The sequence below is a fragment of the Colias philodice genome, chromosome 7, assembly GCF_061535455.1.
Source record: "Colias philodice isolate Cphi_HAF_F1 chromosome 7, ilColPhil1 Martin Lab GWU primary, whole genome shotgun sequence".
Taxonomy (NCBI): Eukaryota; Metazoa; Arthropoda; class Insecta; order Lepidoptera; family Pieridae; genus Colias; species Colias philodice.
In genome coordinates this window covers 7,014,473-7,030,905 of record NC_143092.1, presented here as the reverse complement: position 1 = coordinate 7,030,905, position 16,433 = coordinate 7,014,473, and the positions used below count along the sequence as shown (strand labels likewise).

At 31.1% G+C, this 16,433-nt stretch overlaps 5 protein-coding genes across 8 annotated transcripts; 2 read left to right on the top strand and 3 right to left on the bottom strand.

The window, feature by feature from the left end:
- Nucleotides 1–88: 88 nt before the first annotated feature.
- LOC149487154 (general odorant-binding protein 72-like) lies at nucleotides 89–3,050 on the bottom strand. The gene is made up of 5 exons (XM_089697414.1): nucleotides 2,973–3,050; nucleotides 2,829–2,904; nucleotides 2,336–2,424; nucleotides 696–807; nucleotides 89–177 (listed from the first exon to the last, which is right to left on the bottom strand). Exons 1-5 carry the CDS (start codon nucleotides 3,048–3,050, stop codon nucleotides 89–91), a joined length of 444 nt encoding a protein of 147 aa, XP_089553540.1.
- A 359-nt stretch (nucleotides 3,051–3,409) lies between these two features.
- Nucleotides 3,410–5,398, bottom strand: LOC149487153 (general odorant-binding protein 72-like). The gene is made up of 5 exons (XM_089697413.1): nucleotides 5,333–5,398; nucleotides 5,134–5,209; nucleotides 4,965–5,053; nucleotides 4,088–4,199; nucleotides 3,410–3,751 (listed from the first exon to the last, which is right to left on the bottom strand). The coding sequence occupies exons 1-5, from the start codon at nucleotides 5,390–5,392 to the stop codon at nucleotides 3,663–3,665; spliced, it is 426 nt and encodes a 141-aa protein (XP_089553539.1). The 5' UTR covers nucleotides 5,393–5,398; the 3' UTR covers nucleotides 3,410–3,662.
- Nucleotides 5,399–5,873: 475 nt separating this feature from the next.
- LOC149487151 (general odorant-binding protein 72-like) lies at nucleotides 5,874–11,254 on the bottom strand. 3 transcript variants are annotated; one of them, XM_089697416.1, is made up of 5 exons: nucleotides 11,234–11,254; nucleotides 7,056–7,131; nucleotides 6,631–6,719; nucleotides 6,222–6,333; nucleotides 5,874–5,962 (listed from the first exon to the last, which is right to left on the bottom strand). In XM_089697416.1, the coding sequence occupies exons 2-5, from the start codon at nucleotides 7,129–7,131 to the stop codon at nucleotides 5,874–5,876; spliced, it is 366 nt and encodes a 121-aa protein (XP_089553542.1). In that variant the 5' UTR covers nucleotides 11,234–11,254. The 3 variants fall into 3 exon arrangements, with proteins under 3 accessions (XP_089553542.1, XP_089553544.1, XP_089553543.1); XM_089697418.1 differs by lacking the exon at nucleotides 11,234–11,254 and adding an exon at nucleotides 8,833–8,850; XM_089697417.1 differs by lacking the exon at nucleotides 11,234–11,254 and adding an exon at nucleotides 7,354–7,374.
- LOC149487152 (general odorant-binding protein 72-like) lies at nucleotides 8,469–10,781 on the top strand. The gene is made up of 5 exons (XM_089697415.1): nucleotides 8,469–8,543; nucleotides 8,942–9,017; nucleotides 9,348–9,436; nucleotides 9,620–9,731; nucleotides 10,674–10,781. The coding sequence occupies exons 1-5, from the start codon at nucleotides 8,481–8,483 to the stop codon at nucleotides 10,760–10,762; spliced, it is 429 nt and encodes a 142-aa protein (XP_089553541.1). The 5' UTR covers nucleotides 8,469–8,480; the 3' UTR covers nucleotides 10,763–10,781.
- A 776-nt stretch (nucleotides 11,255–12,030) lies between the features above and the next one.
- On the top strand, nucleotides 12,031–15,363 carry LOC149487150 (general odorant-binding protein 19d-like). 2 transcript variants are annotated; one of them, XM_089697410.1, is made up of 6 exons: nucleotides 12,031–12,103; nucleotides 12,828–12,995; nucleotides 13,503–13,527; nucleotides 14,778–14,870; nucleotides 15,059–15,144; nucleotides 15,248–15,363. In XM_089697410.1, the coding sequence occupies exons 2-6, from the start codon at nucleotides 12,873–12,875 to the stop codon at nucleotides 15,266–15,268; spliced, it is 348 nt and encodes a 115-aa protein (XP_089553536.1). In that variant the 5' UTR covers nucleotides 12,031–12,103; nucleotides 12,828–12,872; the 3' UTR covers nucleotides 15,269–15,363. The 2 variants fall into 2 exon arrangements, with proteins under 2 accessions (XP_089553536.1, XP_089553535.1); XM_089697409.1 differs by lacking the exon at nucleotides 12,031–12,103 and adding an exon at nucleotides 12,670–12,742.
- Nucleotides 15,364–16,433: the final 1,070 nt, after the last annotated feature.

Genomic DNA, 16,433 nt, shown 5'->3' with positions numbered 1-16,433 from the left:
AAAATCGGCCCTTAAATAAATAATAGATATAATATTAAAGGCGATATGATTTAATAGACATTTAATACAGTATAGGAATGTCATATTTTTATGGAAATATAAAATTAACGGGATCAGCTTCATATAAGCACTTTGCGGTCCAGTAAGATGCATCACATATATCTTTCTGTTTTTTCGCTGAAAATAAAAGATAACTATTAAGAATCTAAATCCTCAGTAAAACACTGATGATTTATTTTATTCTAATGTGTTCCATTTATATTAGTTACTAGCTGTTCCCCGCGGTTTCACCCGCATTGCTCCGCTCCTGTTGGTCTTAGCGTAATGATAGCCTATAGCCTTCCTCGATAAATGGGCTATCTAATACCAAAAGAATTTTTCAAATCGCATCAGTGGTTCCTGAGATTAGCGCGTTCAAACAAACAAACAAACAAACTCTTCAGCTTTATAATATTATTATAGATTTCATTATCTAATTCGATGCTAGCTATAAGCTAGGTACTTAAATTGACAACATCATTGGTGCTTACCGTTCTTGTCAATCACGTTAAAAATATAGAGCTATCTGAAACAGTCTGATTTCGCTCAAAGCTGTGCATTTTTTCGAGATTTCATTACAATTTTCTAGAGTTAAAAAAAACTTTATCTCTATACCTATATTATTTATATTTATTATTAACCGAAATGCAACTAACCAACTCCCTTGCACTTTTCTATCGCTGCCTTCAAAGGATCTTTCATTTCGGGTGGAGCCATCATATCCACCTGCTTTATCATTGCATCATGGCTTATTTTATTATTTTTAACCTAGAAAATATAAAGCATTATTGATTTTATGCCTTTTAATATACAGTTTATTTATTAAAGTTAAATGTACTTTTGTAAAACTATATCTCTACATTAAATGTAATGTCTATAATATATGATTGCAGACTTGTTGGCATGACAATCACTACATCATCATCATCATCACTACATAGTATAAAACAAAGTCGCTTTCCCTGTCCCTATGTCCCTATGTCCCTATGTCCCTTTGTACGCTTAAATCTTTGAAACTACGCAACGGATTTTGATGCGGTTTTTTTTAATAGATAGAGTAATTCAAGAGGAAGGTTTATATGTATAATAAGATCCATTAAGTAGTGGAGAAGTACTGTTATTTTTGAGGTTTCTAATGTGATGTCGTAAAAAATTACATTTATTCCGCTTACATTGCAAACGCAGGCTGAACCCTACGAGTTTTATCAAAATAATGTACTAAGTATTATACACATTAAAAAGGTCTACAGAAAAGTCCGCGATGGTATATGTCTATCTCTTATGGATAACCCACAATAACTTTTTTTTGTCATTTACTTTTTACGACAAATAATGGCTAATTTTCGAAGCGATTTTAACCAATACAGCATTAATCCTTAACCAATTAAATACCATGGATACATTGTTCATTTAATATAGATCTATATGGCCCTTTACACCGTATGATTTAAGTGAATATTTTCGAAGATATTACAGATTTAAAAATTGCGGGACGTAGCGTTTGCGGCCGCCCGGCTATGTATTTTATACCCGTGCGATGCCGGAGCGGGCCGCTTTATTTTTACACGCTTTATATTAGCTTCACCTGTATGTTTGTATGTTTGTAAGTTTGTAACCGACTTCTTTGGGCGCGATTTTGACCCACTTTAAACGGCCAGATTTCGTTCAAACTTTGTAGATTTATTGAGGACCGATGACAATACACTAATTTGATAAAATTTTCTATTTTTAAGTTCGGTTTTCTATAAAAAGCGTGTTTTTTAGTTTTTTAAACTATTATTATTATACCTATACAACGTTCACAATTTTTCTGTAGTGTATTTAGTATCAGCATTGCACCCGTGCGAAGCCGGGGCGGGTCGCTAGTGTTATATAACATCATATCATTATTGCCTTTGTTTGTGGAAAACCCCTTACATTATAAGTTAATTCAGAATAGGTCAAGTTCATGCATAAATATAGAAATAAAATTTATGTATGACGTGTATCATGGAAACTTGTCTATAATAAAATGCAATTTACATAAAATTACTCCAACATAATACACATACTACCATTCTTGTCTAAGGATTACATATTTGAAACTTGAAACCTAATTATTACGTTATCTGTTAATGCTCTACCGCTTAATGCTTTACAGATTTTCATGAGATTTTAACCTAATTTAACATGATAAAAGAAAACATTCACGACTTCGTTATAAATGAACCAAATATTATTATTAAGTCTATTTATGACATTTATGTACAAAAAACGTTATTTTAATAAATATTTCGTACTTAAGATTCGTACTTACAACTTGGCCCATTGAATAAATACAAGCGATGTAACACATAACATTTCTTCCCTCAATGAAGTTTCCCTGATCAATAGAACCCACTTGATCTTAAAAACAAATGAAATACTGTTAACAAAAAAATATAAGCATTATTTAAATAGGTATTTGCGTCAGAAAAGTATCAACTTTATCATTTCCTGGATAAACTGGATTTTATTTTTATTAAAATACTAGCGGTCCGCCCCGGCTTCGCCCGTGGTACCTACATGTTTAAACTATCCTATCTCTCAAGTTGGATCGAACTGCACATGGTGTGCGAATTATATTATAATCGGTTAAGTGGTTTAGGAGTCCATTGCGGACAAACATTGTGACATGAGATTTATTAAATTATATATTAAGATTAAGATGTGTTCAATTAAAGCATAAATTTGAAAAAAAAATTTAACTCCAAATCTAAAAATACATACCTAGTCAGTTATAAACAACGCAAGGTGCATAATTTACTTACCTTCAGTAACGTTGTTTTTCGGCATACACGTTTTTTTCAGCAACTTCCCCGAGTTTTTTATCTGTTGTCTAGTCAACTACAATTACACAATTAAGGAACATTTTGTTTCTTGTTTTAGCACATCGTATTTTTAATACAACTTACCGTCAAGACGTTATTTCCAGTTAAGATCGTTAAAAACATACAAAAAATTAACCGAGCGTACATTTTAAGAAGTTTCATTGCAAATTGTGGAGGAATACCTCAAAGTACGGGGCTGTGTATTTATAGCAAGTTCTTATTATTATAAGAGTGTGTTTATATTGGTAACGTCGGTAAGGTGCTGGTGAAGAAATTTAAGAAGCCGTCTTATGCACAACCCAAAAGCGCTCATTTGTTAACTAATAACTACTAGTGCTGCTTTTTACGTAGGATTAATTAATAATACACAATTATCACATACATCCACTTTATTTATAAGTTCAGGTTAATATTTACCTAGTAAAAGTAGGAAAAGTAAAATAGGATAAATACTTACCTCAATAAAATTTTGAATGGTTGAATAATATGCTGAAAAATTAAATTGGATTATATCGAGGCTTTATGATATTAAATTATGCATGTAAACATTTTCATTTGACCGCCTTTTTCGAGTCTATCTCAAACAATCAATTAAATGAAGAGGCAAAAACTCTATATAAAAGACTGAGTGAGTACTCATAGTATATTTCTTAAAATAGCACAACTCTTCAATCATTCAGGTGAGATTTTTTATTTACTTATTGCGAGAAAAGTTAAATAAAAATAAATATAAACTAAAACAGCCAGAAAAGGATTTTATTTATTCATAGATACTTATGGAAAAACAAAGCTTGCTGGATCATATTCATATAAGCATTTAGTGGCGTGGAAAATTCCTTCACAACCATCGTCGTACTTATTCTCTGTAACAAACGATTATAAGGTTTTAAAACAAGCTTCCAAATGTGTTTTTAGAAGACACAATTATTAGAAGATGACCTAAACAATGTTAAACAAGAGTCATTTAAAACAAAATTTATACTTTTACATTTTTCTCCACATCATTTATAATCAAATTTGTCCAGACATTTTTAAGATGTTATATTTTAGAAACTCGTGTGCTAAAACGTGGACTAAAAATATTACAATAATGTTATGCAGTTCCGTTATATAAAATAATAGGTATAATATAAAATATAATTACATTTAATTTATAATTATTATATTATATTTTTATTACAGCGTAGAATATTACTTACGAACATCACAACAACTTTGAACTCCACTTTTAACTGTTGCTCTTAGTTCCTTTGGATAAAGAATATCTATTTGTTTTGATATAAGATCTTTATCAAGTCTTTCGTTTTTTACCTGTTAAAAACATTAATTATATGAGTGGATGAAGTTTACCAGATGAATCTAGTTACTAGTATATATATTCGTAATCGCATGCATAACATGTGCTAAGAACGAAACTTAAAATTATGATTAAATGAATGTAAAGTTTTTTTATAATACTAATCACAAATCCTAATGATCATTGCAATCAACAATTACGAAAAATATTATAATATGAGCGACCTGGTGAAATGCTAGCGTATTATTTTTTCAATCTCTTATTATTTTTTCAACTCTTTTAGAAGTAGGTATTATTTTTGCTTATAATTTCGTCTCTTTTATAGAAGTTGACTTTAGTCATTATTTCTGTATCATGCGTGCAAGCTACAATAAAAACACGTTAAATTCCGGCATCGCTATATTCGCATTTATACTTTACAAGCAGTCCGCCCCGGCTTCGCCCGTGGTACATATTTCGCAATAAAAGGTAGCCTATGTTCTTTCTCAGGGTCTAAAGATTATATGTGCCAAATTTCATCAAAATCGGTCCAGTAGTTTATGCGTGAAAACCATACATACATACATATATACAAACCTTTCCTCTTTATAATATGTATTAGTATAGATAGCTCCATAACTATAACGATACCAAAAGAAATAACTTCTTTTTGCTGTTTCGGCTCGTAGATATTTTGCTGGTACTTACATAATAGATTAAATTTACATTGAAAATCCCTTGATTTATTAAGGTAGTAGTCGTTAGTCAGGCTTTAAGTAATTATCTGTTTAAAAACTTACCACTAAAGCAGCTTTATAAACACAAGCGATATAGCACATAACATCGTGGTCTTCAATAAACACTCCTTGCTCGATTTGCCCAACTTTGTCTATGAAAAAACAACATCCTTATTATATAATTTATTTAACTCTCTTAGGATATAATTTACTTGTAATTAAATATAATTACCATTCGTAACTTTGTGTTTCGGCATACACTGATTTTTCATTACGGTCATCGTCTTTTTCAACTGTACTCTTGTCATCTTTAAATTAAACGATATTATTAAAAAAATCAATTATTGGTCGATTTGTAAAAAAATAACAAAAAACTTAATCACGTTAGATAGTATTATTCGTATCAATAATTATTACCAAATTATACTCACCCCATACGTGTAGGATAAAAAACATAACAAAATCACTATCAAGGTAGTAGTCCGCCCCATTGCAGTGCAAACATCAAAATTAATATTACAAGTGAAGTTATGTTAACAAGAATTTAAACGAATTGTCAAATTCAACAAAATTATATGTTCTTGATCCTGTAATTTGCTAAACGGTTAAAATAACATGGTATCTGTTTCGTGAATAACCTCCAGTTCATATTAAATGAGAATGATTTGCAATTAGTTCATTTTTAATGATACAATATTGCTCTATCAGATTACTACTTTTGGGCATTACATAGTAACTCAATGCTTTTGGGTAGAAAATTTTAAATAGCTGTTAGATAACTTTTTTTAAATAATATAATATATTGTAGACGTAGACGAGACTAGTAGTATATATTGTAGATGTAGACGTAGGTATATTATTTACCGAGATTATAAGAAAGAAATAAATGTGTTTTTTATTAAATAAAACATGGAAACAATATTCGCAATGATTTAATATTTTTGAAAGATTCTTTTAAAGACAGTAACTTTTTTAAGGAAATACGAAATTTTTTGGATCATAATCGTACATACATTTTGCGGTCCAGTAAGAAGCTTCGCATATATCTTTATACTTTTTACCTGCAACAGATTAATTAAAATGTGAGAAGATTTATGGTAGTTGGTCACTCGTAGAGTAATATAATAGTAATTCATGGTTAAACTTCATATAATAGAGTTATTAAATAACTATTATGCCTCGATAATTTTTTTAAAACGATTCTTCCAATTTTTACCAATGAGCTCTATGTTTCCAAAATCTCTGTTTTACCCTGTGGTTTTACCTTTGTAATTAGTTCATTAGCAATTTTTTATACATACAAACATACAGAATACTTACTAATGTCTTTGCAACTGGCAGCTGCAGCCTTTACAGCATCTCTCATCTCAGCTGGAAACATGGTGTCCACTTGTTTAATCACCGCGTCGTAACTCAGTTTATTGTTCTTTATCTGTCAATTTGAGATAATTCATTTTTATAAGGCTTTATTTTCGTTATTCTTCCTTTATGTAATGTTGCTTATCAATTATATTGTAGAGTCAGAATTGCCAAACCTACTCGCAAATAATAAGGCAAAATGATCTAACTATTTACTATTTACAAGTTGAAAAGACGATTCAATCGACTGTCGATTCGACAAGTAAATCGCACAATGTGTGTTTAAATCCCATTGATTTATTTCTTCATTTTTATTCATTACCTATAATTTGGATATATAGTTATCGTTTTAATATTTTAATTTACTTACGACTTGTGTCATAGTGTAAACGCAAGCTATGTAGCACATAACATTTCGTTCTTCAATAAACTTCCCTTGTTCAATTTGACCAACTTGATCTATAACAAAAAATTAAACATTGATAACAACTTAGAAGAAAGAAAGTCAAGAAAGAAAGTCCTTTTTCACCTAAATAACAGAAGTTCATGTAACATACCTATCATACTTTCCTTCTGGAAAGAAGGAAGATTCAACAAAGAGCTTATATAATATTATCTATGCAGTACCACCACAGGTAAAATAAAAATAATACTATAATAGGTAGGCCTATTAAATTCTATTCATTTTATTTTTAACATTTCACGTTCAATTAACTAGTATGTAGTTAAGTTGGTGATAAGCATAGAATTTAAATTAATTTATTTACCATACTTAAATTAAGTTTACTACAGTACCTTCTGTCACATCATTTTTAGGCATACACGACTTCTTCATAAGCTTTCCAGAATTCTTCAATTGCTGTCGCGTCATCTACAGAAATTAAGGGAACGTAGAATTTTAAGAAAATAATTATAACTTTGAAATTCAAACCAACCATTTTTTACAATTTTAATAATTCGTTGGTTTAAATGTGAAAAAATACGATTATTTTCGAGCAATTTGATGTTTAAATACATTTAAACATCTTCTACCAAATTCCACTTAATTGTTACTCATGTAACTGTCTACTTCATTCTATTTTATTCCATAGACAGACTAAAATAAGAAATAATTTGATAGAAAGTGAAGAAATAAAAATATCGATTAAAAATAAAACTTATGATGATACTTTACTCATTTATTTTTACCCAATAACTTATCGAAATAATAGTTATGCTCTTGCCTCTTGAAATTTTGCACAACATTAAACTTCGATTAATAGGATTTCACAAACATCGAGCAACACTTACCCCAAACGCCAAACATATAACATACAACAAAAACACCAAAGTAAATAACCGCCTATCTAAACTCATGTTAGAAGAAAAACGTGCTGCTTTAATAAAAATCTAACCTGAATTGTATGCCTTTCATTGTTTTATAGAGAATTATTAGCCACTTATGCATTGTAAATGATACATTTACGGATAAAAGTAAGTTATTACTGTCTCATAAACGTAATAACTTAGGTAATAACTAATAAGGCATTGCATTGAGCCAAGTATTGTTTTATTTTAGTTTAGTTTTATGTTGTGTTCTGTAAATCCTTTTTTTAGTCTTGATATAAATGTGAATTCCCCACAATTTAATATAATCATGAGCAATTTCTCTTTTGTAAATGTAAAAAGCTATAGAAGAATAATTGTTTCAAAATTTCTTACGAAAGAAATACGATTAGGAATTTATTGACAGGAAATATAAACAATTAAGGAAGGCGTGACTTAAATAGCAATTAATAACAAGAACCTTTAATTATGTTAAGCGTTGATCTGAAAAAATAATATGACCATATTTACTACTTAAAAGGGATATTGTCAAAAGTTCATAATCAGAAGAAAAAACAATCGATTGATTAGGATCTGTTACGTCACAGGTAGGAGAGAAAGGAGATAGTCCACGAATACCTTTAAAGTTTGCAACTGCCATATAAAAATGTCCTAAAAGTATAATGAATGTTTGCACATTTGACTTTCCACAAGAAATAACGGACGTATATTATTTGGTAAGTTCATACGTTATATTAAAAAGATGAAAATACCTACCTATACAAAAAAAGAAACAATATGCCAATATGAACTAACTTGTGGGCACACTTAGTTTAAATGGGTGTTAAATACGACAGTTATTAATCAATTATCTCTCGCATATAAGTTTCACAACGTGAAAATATTTCATGACTAATGGCCATGTCCGTTTTGCTGGTTATCCTTAAATTTTTGATTACCATCATTATCTGTGATGCAGTAAGTATCTCTTATATACTTTTTCTTACTAATATAGCAAAATCTGTTCTATAATATTGTTTATTTGGCTCTAGGAATGGATAAGTACTTTAAATTTAGTCGGATTAATTACACCATAACTCAATTACGGCTGAACGATTTTTGGTTTGTTGTATATTTTGTCGTCTGGCTTAGTAGGTTTGTATATCTAATAAATATGTATAAATGCTTCAAACACTACATTAAAATATCATTAATCACCATATTAATTAACTATTAAAACCCAGTAATATTTTTAGGGGTCTTTAACTTTTGTATTAATTCATGTAGAGTTAATGTCTGTACACTAATATTTATTTTCAAATAAATATGTGCGCAAAAATCTCTAACAAATCATTTCAGATTTCATTTAATTTCAGATGACTATGAAACAAATTAAATCAACTGGGAAAATGATGAGAAAATCCTGTCAGCCCAAAAACAATGTTGAGGACGGTAAGAAAGCGCTTCAAACCTAAATACAAATAAATAATACCATAAAATCGATCCTCGACCTCGATCTGAAAGGAAAACAAACAAACACTCAAATATTTTAAAATATTAGTAAGGATACCTTGATCATTACTTGTGTACCCATACTGGAGAAATCTAAAATCTGTTTTGCTCAATTCATACGACGATTTAGGTAACATTTAGGGTAAGCAATAAGCATATAAAGTTGATCTAAATTCTAAGCGGAAGAACAAAAACTTATTATATATATTATAATAATTCGCATGAGTTAGAAGATTATAAATCATTTCGGTTAAATTTTTTATATTTTAGAAAAAATAGATGGTATCGCGACTGGTCAGTTTTTCGAAGAAAAAGAAGTTATGTGCAACATCGCTTGTATTATGAAGATGGCTAACGCGGTACGTACTTACATTTACATTAAAATAATTAGGATAAAACTACATACGAACGAATGATCCAAAAGCGTTGTGGTATCAAGCTGAAATTTATATTGAATACTCAAGTCCACAATCCCTTGAAGCTGTGAAAAAATCACTAAATAATTACCTAAGTAGGTTCATAATATTCTAATTCATCCACAGATTAAAAATGGTAAACTCAACTACGAAGCGGCAATGAAACAAGCTGATTTGCTTTTACCTGACGAAATAAAAGAGCCCACCAAAGCAGCCATCACTGCTTGTAGAAAAGTTGGTAAGTAGAGTTCATTGATTTTTAAATATTGCTATAAATTACTAGTCATAATCGACATTAATTTGGTTAGTAGGTACTACGCGTACGTAGGTAGGTCTCTATTATTCGAGCATTACATGAAATTTAAATGATTTTTTGTAGGACAGCACCGTATTACAACCCAGTTTTTTTGAAGTGAAACTTCTTTATCGGGGTTGGACAAAAATTTAGTGTAACATTTTTGCGTTACGCCGTACGCGTGACATTTTTGCGTTACGCCGTACGCGTGACATTTTTGCGTTACGCCATACTCGTGACATTTTTAAGGTCATAAAGAAGTTTCACTTCTTACGTGTGTACTCTAGTACACGCATACATTTTTGAAGTGAAACTTCTTTATCGGGGTTGGACAAAAATTTTGTGTAACATTTTTGCGTTACGCCGTACACGTGACATTTTTGCGTTACGCCGTACGCGTGACATTTTTGCGTTACGCGATACTCGTGACATTTTTAAGGTCATAAAGAAGTTTCACTTCTTACGTGTGTACTCTAGTACACGCATACATTTTTAATTTTACGATTAGTTTGTTCGTAAGAAAATGTTTTGAAATTTTCGACCAAGATTTTTTCCATATTTGACATTTGTATCCATAACTAGCTGTGCTCCGCGGTTTCACCCGCTTGGCTCCACTTCTGTTGGTCTTAGCGTGATGATAATATATAGCCTTCCTCGATAAATGGGCTATCAAACACCGAAAGAATTTTCAAATCGGACCAGTAGTGCTTGAGATTAGCGCGTTCAAACAAACAAACAAACTCTTCAGCTTTATCATATTATCTAGTATAGATTCAATAGTAACATGACTTAGTATTCTGATTCGAAGAAGCTCTTTATTATGCAATTCTAAATCTCTATCAATAACTACTAAATATTAATAAAAACTAATTTCCTTTGTTTCAGCTGACTCGTATAAAGATCTGTGCGAAGCATCATTTCACGCTACGAAATGTATTTACAACCATAATCCGAGTGTATTTTTTTTCCCGTAATGTATTTACAAATAAAATTATTACTGCTTTATGAGGTGTTTTTCATCATTTAGATTTAATAAAGGCTTATCAATGCAATATTACGGTGCGTTTACATCAAACGAACATAGAGCTAGAGCTAGAGCAAGAGCATTCTTTCGTGATCTTTTAGTGTAAACGAAAACTCGAATTCAGTGTTGTTCAGTATTAGAACATTGCATAGAATCTTTTCGAACGCAACGAAAGAATGCTCTACGCCTGTTTATACTAAAAGAATTTGACATGAGGGGGGGGGGGGAGTGATGGGGTTAGAACACAGAACAGTAAAAACAGTTTTTACTGTTCTGTGGGTTAGAACGAGCATTCGATACTGCACGGTAAGGCTATGAAAATTAATTTCAATATAACTTATTTTTCCCGCCAGAACTTTCATTGTTTCATTTTATTGGATCCAGTTTACAATTCGCGTACCTTACATAATTATTTGCTTACTAGGTATGTACCATGGAATACAATATAGGTACTTATATAACTTAGGTACATAATATCATGAATGATACAAGTATGTTGGATCATGGAAGGCATTCAGCCAAATAATTATTTCCGCTCTAAGAAAAACTACTTTATTCAAAAAGGTGCTATTAGTTGACATTTTTCCGCTGCCATGAAACTAATTTGCCTTTAATTTATGGCTGTCGTTCTCGTATCAAACAATTATATGCAATTTTATTGTTGAAAAAATACATCATATTTTTAACAACATCTCAAGGGTAGGTAGCTAGTAGCTACTATACCTATATATAATTATATAGTATAGTATTATCTGTGCTACTATTAAAATATGTAACATCACCATCGTTACTTTAAATGACTTCTTAATTACTAAATGGGCAGCTTTAGGTAGTATTTATACATATTATCTATAGATACTAATAATATAAAACTGAAGTTTATTTGTAATTTTAAGAACTACTGGAACAATTTTAAAAATTCTTTCATCGTTGGATAGGTACGTGACCCTATACTTCTTTAGGCTCTACACCTACGTGTACCACTGCCAAAGCCGAAGGTAGTAGACTAGTGTAGGTACCTAATTTTTGATGAATTAATGTAATGTTTGAATGAAATTGATATCAATCAAATCTAAATTAATTATAGGTATGTCGACAGTAGATACATCATTGGAAAACGGATGTTTCATGTAAAGCCGCTGGTGTGGAACGGACTCTCCACGTGACCTTCAAATTGATAGAGCTAGTAAGAGTAAAAATGTTTAGGTACTATTGTTAAATATAGGTATATAAGTACTTATAAAATAAATACTTACACCTGAATATTTATAACAACGTAACTAGTAACTAGGTAGGTAAGTATATTATACATATATGTTTGCTAATAACGCGCCTATTTCCTTATCTCGGAGTCTTATAATTTGTAGGAATCTACTATTTAAAACTAGTCCAGGTATGTATAGGTACCTCTAATACTACCATTAATTTAGAATACTACGAGAATAAAAAAATATATACCTCATGTGGAACACAATAATTTTCAAGTGGCTATAATTACAAGAGATTTTAGTCTTTCGTTCCGTATGTGAATTATTTTCATATCGATAAAAATAACTACTACGTCTACACTACTAGACACTACTATGTACTAACAGCAAAAATATTTAATAAGTCTTATTATAATAATAAACAAACGGTTGAAAAACTGTTTGTGAAAAGCAAACAGCAGCAGTGAAGGTCGTCAAATCTTAAAACAATCAAGAAGCAACCCCAAAAAAAAAACAGGTCAAAATTATTTTACAATCATGATTATACACAATTTATTTACGAATTTAAAAAACATTAGTGTAATACGGATAATGATTACATAATAAAAGCATCAGGTATAAAATGATATTTCACCAAAACAACCACCAGTGTTTGTTACGAAGTTGCGAAAATGGCATATTTACAAATTCTATTCTGTTTTTGTTTTATCGGTGCATGTTATGTAAGTACCCCAAAATTGACCGTTATTAAAATAAGTCCATAAATATTTATGCAGCTATGCTAAGCCACATAATATATTTATTTAGGCGAAATCCGAAGCCGATATAAAGGCGTGGTTCTTGGAGAAAGCTATGGAGTGTAGCGGAGAGCACTCAGTCACAAGTCATGAGGTTAACATGATGAAAGATCATAAAATTCCCAGCAGCGACAACGCGAAGTGTCTTCTGGCGTGCGTTTTTAAGAAAGTTGGATGGGTAAGCATTCTTTCAAATGAAACTTATCAAGTATCACGCACCTTTGTGGGTCTTATTCTGTACCTAATGCATAGAACCTTATCCTATCAAACGGCAGATGTTACGTTGAATCGAATGTTTATAATTATGAATTCCCGATTTCGTACTATAGCTTCTTCTTTTCGTGTCGCTCTTGACAGAGCGTTCGTGGTCATTATTTGGTACCAGGGGCAGATATAATCCGCTTCACGATCTTCCGCCATCGTTCCCTGTTCTCCGTCATTCTGCTACAGTCGTGCAGCGCTTCGCCAACAGCAGTTTTAATCTGATCGAGCCGTACATAGGTCCTGTACTACAAGACGCTCTATGGAGCTCTCATTACAGTTGCAGTAACTAGTTGTGAAAAATATAATTACCAATATCTTACATTTAAGTACCTACTTATCAAATAAAAAGCTCTACTATTGAAAACCGTAAAAGTAATTTATCAAAAAAAGATTAAAGTTATAGCAACACAATTATTTTCAGATTGACGACAAAGGTATGTTTGACGCAGAGGCGGCTCGCCCTAAGGAGCGCTGGTGCAGTGAACTCCCATAAATAATTATAATAAAATCATACTCCTTAATTTAATTATTAACATTAATTATTACTATTTAAAATCAATCGTAATCTTTAAAACTAATGTTAATACCAATGAATATATCCATCATTCCATCATCACATAAACCTGTATAATACCTACTATATTATGTAACGCGCGAAGCGGTGCGCTCACGATTGCGCTCCAATGAAAAAAGATTTAGTACATTTCCTAATACGAAATCCAATAGGAGTGAAAGAGAGGGTTTTGCCAGGGCGCTGCGCGTGAAACAAAAGATTTTCTATGGAAAAGTAGCAAAATTCGGAGCGCCGCACCCGCAAACGTTGCCGGTTCGTTTTTACCGCCCGGCAGGACAGCGATTGCGCGCGCGGCGCGATGTTGCCAGTTTCCACTTCTATAATATAAACAAACACTCGAGTCAACTTCAATGCACGCGCGCGATTCATGCAATTTTCTAATTAAAATTATAAAATACGTATTGAAATAGCCTGTAGTTATCAGTATTACTTGTGAGTGTTAAAATGAACAATAATTATAATGTGGCGTTCATTAAAAAGTGTGATAAAACGTTACAAATTCGGCTTGAATGTAAAGCTAAGGGACCGCCACGGCCTGAACTTGATCTTACGCAAAAATGTACGACAAAAACGAAAACATATACGCGTGTGTTTAAATCTGAACAATATGTGAAAACACCGTGGTTGTGTGGTTGTGATGAAAGCAACAAACTATTTTGTTTTCCGTGTCTTTTATTTAAAGCGGGCGCGGCCGGCGGAGGTGAGAGTGCTTGGACTGAAACGGGCGTTGACGACTTAGCTCATCTTTTAATCAAGGTGAAAAAACATTCACAATCTCGGTACCATTTGTTGAATGAACTGCAATTGGCGTCTATCGGACGACAAGACATTCGTAAAGCACTAGATTCCGCGTAGGTACCGAAAGTCAATACGCGAGTTCAATGACCGTGTCGATGAAAACAGACATATTTTACGAAGGTTAATAGATTGTGTCGTATTTTGTGGTGCATTTCAAATTGCTTTATGGGGGCATGATGAGTCTTCGGAATCCCTGAATCCCGGAATCTATATATATATATATTTTTTTTTAATTAATTGTACTGATTTACACCATGTATTTTCAGTGTTTTATTTCAAGTGAACACCCATAAAATTTTGTCACGAGCCGCCTCTGGTTTGACGATGAGAGCGCTTACCAGCTATCTCTTAAAGAGTTCTCTGATGATAAGGACAAAATCAAAAATGCAAGGAAATTATACGACTTGTGTAAAAAAGGTAAATAACACTACGTAATTTGAGCTTCACTAAATGACAATGAACATGCAACATTAACATTTCTGGCAACATTACACAATAAAACACCTAATGACTATGGAAAGTAAAGTAAACAGTAATTTCACAACTCGATAATTATACCTGCTAAAGATAATAAAATGGTACTAAATAATATTTGTTTATTTCAGTAAATGATGAAACAGTCAGTGATGCAGAAAAGGGTTGCGAGAGGGCCTCTCTTCTGGCCACGTGTTTAATAAATAACGCAGCACAGGTAATTATAATATTATCTCATTTAAAAAAAGTTTGCCTTTAACATGTATAGGTAGGTATATGAAAATCGTAACGATATTAACACTTTCATTTTTCTATTTCAGAATGGATTCTTATTGCAATAATTGCCGAGACGTACACAAGTTATTTGGAAAATGTTATTTTATTTTTTACATTTACAAATAAATGCCTCACATTAAGTTTGCCTTTAATTTTATTATAATCAAATCAAAACCACCACACCTCAGCAAACCGGAGGAAAATAACATTGAAAATTTATTTTGTACTTCTTGTACCTACAGAATATTTGAATTTGAAATACAGAATACAATACGAAAAAAAATTGATTTTTAATATCTCATCCGTCCTGTTAACTTATGTTATAATCACAGGTTATAATACATTATGAAGTTTTTAGCCACGACTAAAACCTGAACCTGAGTACATGAAATGTAAATAAAACTAAAATTTGTTCAATACAGTTTATTTTCAAGGAGAGATTCAATAAAACATTTTCACACTAGTTTGTGCAAGAATAAAACAAAAATATCAATCTTATTGCACAACTGGTAATGTTATCACCCTTGATTTTTTTGTAATAGAAACACGCACAATAAAAAATGGATATGTGTAAAAATGGTACATTTATAGGTTATATACGTATAAATAGTAGACTAATAGTAAAACATAACTTTTCCAAAGGAGATGTTTCAAAAATTATGCAGACAGTATATAAAAATGGCTAAAATGTGTGCAGTTCGTTACAGATGTTACTTTGTGTTTTAAATTTTAATTAGTACCGTGATTTTTTCATACTTGGCAACACGTATAAATAAAACAAATATAGCAGCTCTTTAAGCGTAAAATTAATTTTACCTAACAATCTTGATCCGAGATAAATAACTATACAAACTGACGTATTTTCCAAGAAATAAGTCCAACGTGTAAAACATCTCCTCTTTTACTTAACTTTATTTAATTTATTATGCATAGATAGCTATTATTTAACGAAATTATATTAGTTTTCCAAAAAATATACATCTTTTCAATTGGCACAAATACTTCGATTTAATCAAATCAAATGGCAAGTGTATTTATGCATATATATAAGTATGTACTTAGAATTTTTTGTGTTACTTATTTTAAACCAATTAAAAAAAATTGCTTATGAGACATAAAAGTCATTTTACAGTGTTACCATTAATTAGTCCTAACTGTAACATTATACTTATATTTTACGTACTATAATTTTTATTTGTAAAAAATTTGCAATTAATATTTGAAGGAATG